The sequence below is a fragment of the Apis cerana genome, linkage group LG11, assembly GCF_029169275.1.
Source record: "Apis cerana isolate GH-2021 linkage group LG11, AcerK_1.0, whole genome shotgun sequence".
NCBI lineage: Eukaryota > Metazoa > Arthropoda > Insecta > Hymenoptera > Apidae > Apis > Apis cerana.
In genome coordinates this window covers 11,543,246-11,552,455 of record NC_083862.1, presented here as the reverse complement: position 1 = coordinate 11,552,455, position 9,210 = coordinate 11,543,246, and the positions used below count along the sequence as shown (strand labels likewise).

General features: G+C 27.5%; 2 protein-coding genes and 1 long non-coding RNA gene across 7 annotated transcripts; 2 read left to right on the top strand and 1 right to left on the bottom strand.

The window, feature by feature from the left end:
* The first annotated feature begins 301 nt into the window (after positions 1 to 301).
* Positions 302 to 1,422, top strand: LOC107995079 (MIP18 family protein galla-2). Of its 2 annotated transcripts, none has more exons than XM_017052323.3 (3): positions 302 to 443; positions 537 to 616; positions 678 to 1,422. In XM_017052323.3, exons 1-3 carry the CDS (start codon positions 350 to 352, stop codon positions 945 to 947), a joined length of 444 nt encoding a protein of 147 aa, XP_016907812.1. In that variant the 5' UTR covers positions 302 to 349; the 3' UTR covers positions 948 to 1,422. The 2 variants fall into 2 exon arrangements, with proteins under 2 accessions (XP_016907812.1, XP_028521179.1); XM_028665378.2 differs by having other exon boundaries at positions 345 to 479.
* On the bottom strand, positions 1,066 to 4,018 carry LOC107995078 (mitochondrial inner membrane protein OXA1L). 4 transcript variants are annotated; one of them, XM_062081901.1, is made up of 9 exons: positions 3,877 to 4,018; positions 3,016 to 3,202; positions 2,757 to 2,925; positions 2,606 to 2,689; positions 2,186 to 2,506; positions 2,008 to 2,087; positions 1,660 to 1,923; positions 1,409 to 1,586; positions 1,066 to 1,339 (listed from the first exon to the last, which is right to left on the bottom strand). In XM_062081901.1, exons 2-9 carry the CDS (start codon positions 3,076 to 3,078, stop codon positions 1,173 to 1,175), a joined length of 1,326 nt encoding a protein of 441 aa, XP_061937885.1. In that variant the 5' UTR covers positions 3,079 to 3,202; positions 3,877 to 4,018; the 3' UTR covers positions 1,066 to 1,172. The 4 variants fall into 4 exon arrangements, with proteins under 4 accessions (XP_061937885.1, XP_061937883.1, XP_061937884.1 ...); XM_062081899.1 differs by having other exon boundaries at positions 3,016 to 3,198; positions 3,877 to 4,016; XM_062081900.1 differs by having other exon boundaries at positions 3,814 to 3,952.
* Positions 4,019 to 4,068: 50 nt separating this feature from the next.
* On the top strand, positions 4,069 to 8,101 carry LOC107995081 (uncharacterized). The gene is made up of 4 exons (XR_009831921.1): positions 4,069 to 4,209; positions 4,707 to 5,227; positions 5,342 to 5,940; positions 6,497 to 8,101. It is a non-coding gene; the product is annotated as an uncharacterized LOC107995081 (long non-coding RNA).
* Positions 8,102 to 9,210: the final 1,109 nt, after the last annotated feature.

Sequence of the window (9,210 nt, the reverse complement as noted above, 5' to 3'; positions counted from 1 at the left end):
TTATTATGTATTACGGAACAACACTGTAAGCAGCCATAATAGCGCATGTGCAAACTTCGATAATGGTTTCGATAAAACGTAATCATTATAAGTATATGGTATAATAATCATTTTATATATTCATATTTTTCATATTTTGTTAACAATAGTATTAAGAACAAAAAGCAATGCAATATTAGATTTTATTTGATTATTAAAATCTCTTCATTCTTGTGATGCATTATTGTTTTAAAAGAAAAAAACTTATTAATTTTAGGTTAATTTCATTATTTCGATATAAAAATTAATATTGAAACAAAAAAAATAATTTAATTTAACGATATAAAAATATATAAATATAATATTTTTAATGGAAAAAATGGGTGATAAATTGGAAAATATTAATCCCAAATTATATAAAAAAATAGATGAAAGACAAATTACGGCGGAAGATGAAGATGAAGGTATTGTAGATGAATTTGATGCACGAGAAATTTTTGGTATGTATAACTAGTATAATAATATATTTAATTTTCTAATAAATTTTTTATTTACAGATATGATTAGAAATATTAACGATCCTGAACATCCTTTAACTTTGGAAGAATTAAATGTGGTAGAACAAAATCTTATTGAGGTAATATTATTAAGTTAATGAAAAAAATCATTGTAAAAATAATTTTAATTTTTGATTCTAGATTGATAATAAAGCAAACATAGTTCATGTAAAATTTACACCAACAATACCACATTGTAGTATGGCAACATTAATTGGCTTATCAATTAGAGTACAATTATTGCGAGTTTTACCCTCAAGATTTAAAGTTAGTGTTGAAATTACTCCGGGTACTCATATATCAGAAACAGCAGTAAATAAACAATTGGCTGATAAAGAAAGAGTAGCAGCTGCTCTTGAAAACAATCATCTACTTGAAGTAATTAATCAATGTGTGGATATAAAATTTTAATAAATTATTTTATTTTAATAATTTTTAATTTTAATAAATTTTTTTAATTAATTTTAATAAATTTAATTTCAAAAAAAATATAGAAATGCTAATATTTATAGATTTAAAAGATATCATATAATTCATTATTTTCTTATTTATTGAATTAAATTTTGAATTATCACAATTAGATCTATAATTAATTAAATAAAGAAATGTTATGTATTAGATTTCGTACATAAAATATTATTTTTTCATTGCTGACATTGATGCTGATGTTTGTTTTGATAAATTTTCCATTGGATTATATTTAAATGTCTTCTTCAATGGACCTTTAGCTTCTTTATTAAATTGTATCTTATCAGCATGTTTTAGAGCTGATAATTTATTAGATATTTTCATATTAGTGTAAGCTGAAAAAAATCGTTTGTATAAAATATTTAGAATTATATTTTAAATATTGTTGAATATTATAAAAGTACCATCTTGAAATGTTTCTACAAATCCTTTTTTTTGCCCTTCTCTTATTCTCTTATTATCATCAGGTTTATGTTTTATAAGAGGTGGAATATTATAAAACGTTCTTACTTTTTCTATGTTTAATATTCGATTTTCTATCAAAGTTATAAAGTTTGAAGTAGTCCAATGACATAAAATGGCCTAGAACAAATTACTTATTTAATATGCATACTACACTCAATATAAAAAAAATTCTAATAATAATATATCTTACTCCTGGAAATCTCATTGCAAATAAAAATGAAATAACTGGTATTGCTTTGAATAAGTGTCGTACAAGTGGAGATACTTTTCCACTATTATTCAATGCACGAGTAGAAATGACATACATTGTTACAGTAGTACATAATGGTAACAAATAATATTGATCAGGAATAGTTAAATCTGTAAACCACCAGAATCCACCTTCTTTTAAACTTTCTACAGGTTTAGAAGCCATTTCTCTTAAAGCAATAAATATTGGTATATGTGCACCAAACTATTAGATATATAGAAACAAATTATAACATTTTAATTATTGTAAATATACTAGAATATACTTTTTATGTTACATAATACGTACTTTTACAATATTGGTTATTGGAAATATCTTGATATTATTTTTTAAAAACAGTGATTCTAATTCATAAGCAAAGTGAGCAGCTAGAAAAAAAAATATAACATATACATTTAAGTAAATGTTATATTATTTAGTATATATTTGTTTTTTAGTATATATTGTTATATTATTTAGTATATACCTTCCAATGAATTTCCACACTTTCTTGCATCCGTCATATTTTCTTGTATTTTTACCATTTGTGGTAGAACATTATTTAATTTAGCATTATTTTTTTGCATAGCTATTGAACAGGGAAATGTTAAGAGTTTGATAATTGTGGAAGTTAATATAATTGTTGCCCACCATGGTAAGTCACAACTAATATGAAGCCATTCATAAAAATATTGAAAAAGTCCAAAAGGACCATATCCACCTAATCCTAAGCTTTCAAAAGTAGGTTCACCATTTGCATGTAAATTAATAGTTTTTGTTATTTCTTCAACTATTGGTACAGGTATATCTTTAAAAAATATAAATATTATATTTTTATTTATACTACTATAATGTAATATGATGTAAAAATAAAAATATTAAATATGATGTAAATATATTATATTACCTGGTATTTCATGTATAAGATCTTTTTCTATTATTGAACTATTTGTATCTGTTATTGTATCTATTTTTGGAGTTACAAGTGAATCTAAAAAAAAATTCTTCATTATTACATTTTGAAAATATATTTCAAATTAAACACTTTACTAAAATACCTGATGTATTTGATACAATTTCTTTTGTTATGTGTGCTGTGCTTTCACATCGAATAAAATATATTCCATGAACTTTTAAATGTTTATGAACGTTGAGTACACAATCTTTTTTCGAAGGAATATTTGTTAAGTTATAAGCGAGTCCACTAAACTGACATTCTGTTGTTTTCTAAATATTTATTATATTTTCAACATTAAAATAGTTCGATTATAAACTACAGTAATATAACCTCAATGCAAACAAGTCAATTTAACTTACTTGAAATTTTATAGATGTATTTAATAATTTTTGACTAACACGTAAATGTAATCGTGGCAACATATTATTTTATATATTATATATTAACAATATTATAATAAAATGAATAGAGTTATAATTTAAATATTTTTGTTTTATGTATACTTTACATCACAGTACGCATGTGTGAACATAATTTTTAGCCTTTCTAAAAAAGATCATCGCATCGTAAGAAGTTATCTAACTATATTCTAGATGGCATCTTAAGTACAACTTCAGGATTTTATTAATTTTTCAATTATTTAAACAATATTTAAACAATAATACTATTTACAGATGTCATTTGCAAAAATTATATGTATGTGTATATATATATATATATATATGTATGTATGTATGTATGTATGTATATATGGTATATAATATTTATAAATATATTTTCAATTTATTCATGAAATTTTTTTTCAAATATATTCAATATTACGAATTATTATAGTTTTACATTATTTTTTAATTTTAAAAAATGTGAAATAAGACAATTTTAAAAAAATTTTTATTATATATATTTATAATTCTTTATAAATATATATAATATAATTAATATTTTATTATTATATTAATATTATATTAATATATTAATATTTATTAATATTGATTTTACAAAATAATTTTCTTTTAAATCAATAACAGGTATTTAGATTTAAAAGCCTAATATCTATGGCATTTCAATATTTTTTCGTTTTTGAATTGAGATGAATTTGAGATACTATACGAAGCTATTGACACGACACTAGAATTATGTTGTCAGTACCGACTCACGTGATCGAATCTATTGCAATGACATTCAGTTTGCGTTCCAGAACGAGGGTTATTAAGACAGACCTATTATTTAAGTTCTCTCGTGCCTTCTTTTCGATTTCATACAATCTCTTTCCTTCTTTCCATCTGAGTTTAATACATATACTGCCTTTAAAATATGTCTTAATACGTAGTAGTTACTACTACTACTCGTTACAAAATCGACTCTCTGTTGATTCAAGATGATAATATATGACTGCGAGAGATTTCACACGAACAAAAACAAATTTAAAAAAAAGAAAATCATGGAATAGAAGCAAAAGACGGCGCGCTTCTAATTACAGATTCACAACAAAAGTCTGTAACTACTACTGCCTTAGCACTGACTGACTGTTAATTTCTTCATGAAATAATTCGGTAACAACTTGCTTTTTGGATGGCGCAACCATTATTTCGTTGTTATCCTTTCTTCCTTTTATGAATGTGCACCGTAACATTCAATTAAACACAAATTAAAGCAACCAATTTGAAATGATTCACAGAATTATTTTTGACATTGTTAGAATATACGATTTAATTTGTATTGATTATTGGATGCTACAATTTTATTTTTTATTTTTTATTTTTTACTTTTTGTAAATTAATGATTAATGATATCGTTAAATTAGATTAAATAAAGTTTGTATTTTTTATTGAATGAAAAATTTTCTATATATTATATATAGAAAAGATAATGAAAGTAAAAGAAAGTAAATTTACGAACTTTTTCACTTCGTTTTCCGAGCTTTTACTTAATCTGACATCTATCGAAGAATTTTTAAATTTATACAAAAAATAATTATCGTGTAGCGCCATCCAACCGCGGTGTAACAAAACAATGATCAACTATTGAAATTTTTTTTAAACTCTTCCAGAAACGTGACGTTGCATAAAAGATCAAAGACCGTTTTCTAGACAAGATTGCCCACTTTACACTCGGATAGCAGGTCAGTGAAAAATAATGGGATTGAACGTTCTCCGAAAAGAACAAGATAATGAAACTGTCACAGGAAAGAGACGACAATGGATTCGGTTTCGTGTCAACATTGTATCGCGATCTTTTGATGGCGACCGATAAAACTCGTTTCGAAAATTTCTAAATCGTTTTCGACTATAACCTGAATAAGACGATTTAAATAAAATCATCATCAAGAAAGTTATTTATATATATATATTAATAGAAGATCGTAAAATATAAGATTTTTGATTAATAAAATTTATTCGATAATTTAATAAATAATCGATTATCGAATATTAATATCTGTAACTTGAAATTTGCCCAATGAAGTTGTCTGCTTAAATTACGTATTTCTCGGCAACTTCTATCTATCTAAGTTTTTTTAAACGATTAAACGATTACAATGGTTTATGGAATGGTTTATACATTGTAACGAAGGTAAGATATATTTTTTTTTGCATCTAAATTATTAAATTTATTCAAATATAGTAGAGAAATGTGATATTGACAAATTTTACTAAATTAAACAAGTCTAATGAATTTTCCTTACAGTGTTAACTCTGCACAAACATGTTCTCCGGACTAGTCTATAAAAAATAATAATATCGTATAACTTATGTTACGGTTATATGGATTAACCATAAATTGGAAGATCGAAATCTTTGATAATTAGATCATAAACATGATGGTTGATTTCGTGACGGTATACGAAAACGATCAATCGATATCAAGAAGATGCTTGTCTATGACAAATTGCGTTCCAGACGATCAAGACGGTCATCAAGACCTGATCAATTCATTCATCGCGATTTCATCAGTGATATTAGCGGCATGCGAGCGACGCGTTCACCAATTATCGTGAAATTTGCACACTGACAACTACAATCTTTTCTCTTTTATGTGCGCACGTGATGAGAGTTGTTAATGATGATGTGAATCAATGTGATAGCGTTGTAAATCAATTTTTAATTGCGATTCCGGCTCGATCTGCTTTATCATTGTGACAATGTTGCTAATATCGCGAATGAAATTCGACGGATAATGCATTGTGGTGAATTGTTCGTTTGATTTTAATAGTTATCTGTCAAGTTGTACATGATAAAAAAAGAAGTCTAGTTTTATAGCTGGTTTAAAAGCATAATGAAATCATAGTGAGTCATATATATTTCATAAAATATTGTATACATATATAAAGTTATCTCAAAAAATTTTTTCGTTATTTGTGATTTTGATGGTTACTGAAAAATACATAAGTTTATTTTTCATTGATATTAAAACATTCAATTTTTCTCTAGATTTATTATAAATTTTGGACTCTTACTCTTTTAAAATTTATTAATTATAATGTTATGAAATTAACAAATTAGATTGATAATTACTAACCAATTAATTATTAATTAACTAATTAGATTGATAATTTGAATAATGTAATAAAATAATGTAATAGACAAATATTTTAGGAAAAATATAGATAATAAATACTATTATAAAATTTATTAAAATTTTAAAAATGATAAAATATTATTAATTTATATAAATATCATCCATTTTAATTACTATTTTGAAAAAATGAAATCATGGAAAAATTCTAAAAAAAATAAAAAGAAAACGAAAAGAATTTTTGGGATCATTTAATACTTTGTTTTAATTGTAATGAAAAAAAAAATTATTATACATTGCATTAATATACATTAATATACATTGCAGGTAATAATCATATATGTATATCGTAATTAAAAAAAATTGCAAAAATTATTATATATATAATCAAACGAATTTCAATAAAAGTCGTTGTGTTATCGCTTTTCGAATGTTGATGTCGAAGAATCAATGTATTGATGATAAAGAAAACATTTCGTGTCTTTTTCTCTCGGACCATTTTAAACGTCTTTATGAGTTTTGGCTGTTAACACGATCATGGAAACAGGTACGAGTTTTTTTTTCTTGATGCCTTACTCTTCTATTATCTACGGGATCTCAGGTGGCTAGCGCCTGGCACGCATTCGTCAGGGACAAATGAAGTCGTGATTGGACAGGAAGTACGGCCAAAGAGCCGGCCACCGTTTCTCTTTCTCCTTTTCTCGATTATACCGAGACTGGTTCTTGGCTGGAATAGCTCGATAAAGGTCGAATTTACTGGTTTACCTGTCGAAAGTTGGAATATATTGTTAATTTCCTGTGACATCTATTGAATGAAAATTATATCTTTTCGTATACTTTTTAATTTCTAAAAGATAAAAAATTAAAAATTGTTTTCATCTTTCGAATATATATATACATATATATTTTTTTTTCAAGAAATTTTATTATATCATTAATATATCATTTGAAATTTTTTAAATTTTAATGAATTCCAAATTTCTCTTTATTAATGCAATGATAGTAATCCATCGTACATTTATAATGGAATACAATTCAAATAGATGCTATTTGGATATTTCGAATACACGTATACCAAGTTCCATATGATCTAGTGGATAGCCTAAGCGGAAACGAAGTTAACGAGTCGCTATTCGGTCGCAGATGCATCTAACGACTTCCTCGAAAGTCATCAAAATTATTTAGAATTAAAGATCGAGCGATTAAAGTTACAAAAGGGGAACAATGGTCCACCTTAATCAAATCGCATTAAAAAATGAAGAATAATAAGAAAATAAAGGGAGAATATCATTCTATAATGGATGCAATCTGTTTGTTTCGTACTCGTATATCGGTCTCGGCCGCAATTTTTCCTGATCGTTGGCGACCAGGCTCTGTTCCCCCGTATCCTTTCATGCTCATATAGCTCGCGTGTCGAGGTAATGGTATGTACAGAAGGATAATCTAGCAGATACGCCGTCGTAGGTGCATCGTTGTGTGGGATCATAATGTGCAAAAGGAAATCGCCTCGCTTTAAGGTAAATGGTCGAGGAGTGCAGTGCGTGCCCGGCCGCGTGTGAACCACCACCGGTTTCCTTTCATTCACTAAAGTTTCTTCATCGCGAATGTCGCACGATTGCTACGCCCGATTATCGTTGTGCGAGCATCATCTCCGTGGTAAAAAGGAATCCTTTCGCGGAACCGATCCGTTAGCGATTAACGGGACCGTGTCTGAAAATTTTTATTCGAAAAAAAATTTGATAATATAATTTTCATTTTTCTCAATTCCACTTCAATTTTAATTATCGTTATTAGTATATAATGTAATGTAATTGATCTCAAATTGACGCGATGTTAGTTTAAAGTTGGAAATTTTGAAATATTATTTTTCTATATTTTACCATTTTCTATCGATGTATAATTTTAATTGAAACGATAATAAATAAATATAAAGAGAATTAATATAATATTTTTAACATCGAATGAAATTATTCAGAGGTCATACATCAAGTTTTTTCATCCGTGACGAAATCGGGAACACGCGAAAAATGATGCGAAACAGATTCCTCGATTAATCATGGAATCGGCATTGTCGGTACGAGAGAAATTATTTTCGATTAGAATTTTATGAGCTACGACCCCGTTGTTACGTATTATTGTTTGCAAAGCGCGAAATGTAGTTCAGGAGATCGACCGTGTGCCCGATTCAAATATAAACAATTACGCGCTTTGTTTACCATTCACCGCGTCTTTCACTCATTCGACGAGTCGATCTCGTTGTGGAACGATGTATCGCGCTTATTCTATAATATATTATACGGAAATCGAGAAAGAGAGAAGGGGATTTCAAAGAACGAAGAAAAAAACGATGGAACGCATAATTGAATGGAAGATGACGGCCTCCATTGAAAAGATCGTCAAATAAGTCGTGTTTCTCTTGAATTTAAAACACCGTGTATCGGAAATCGCACGTAACGAGGTGTATTAAAATTGTACTATCCAGTTCGGTGAACGAAATTCGATAAAACACGGTCCAATGGGCTTTTAGTCAAAATTTAAACACCGAATGAATGGCGGAAAGCGGTTATTTTAATCTCGAAATTATTCCATCGTTCCATTCAATCGTCAACATTTCGATTCGATAACCATGATGGTTTCAAATAACTCGAAGCATCACATTTATCATCGATTCGATCAGAATAATCCTTTGGTCGTAAAGAATATTCACCAAAGAATTTCAAACGCTACGAACTTCACTGTAAAACGAAAACTCTTCGATAATTCGATGCAAGAAAAGGATTTTCCCGTTAGAAAATTGTCTGGAACATTTAATAAAATAAAAACGAAACTAGTTCAACCAAATCATTACACGCTTCACTGTATCGACAGAACAGGAACGACTTTCGATAATTCGAAAAAAGGATTCTCTCCTAGGAAATTTTTCCTTCATCACGTAAATAGGGATTCGCGTGACACATTAGTCTAAAATTCGCGCGTGAGACAACGGAGGCCGCGAATCGGTTCGCGAACACACCACTTATCATAATGCTTGCTTAATGCTC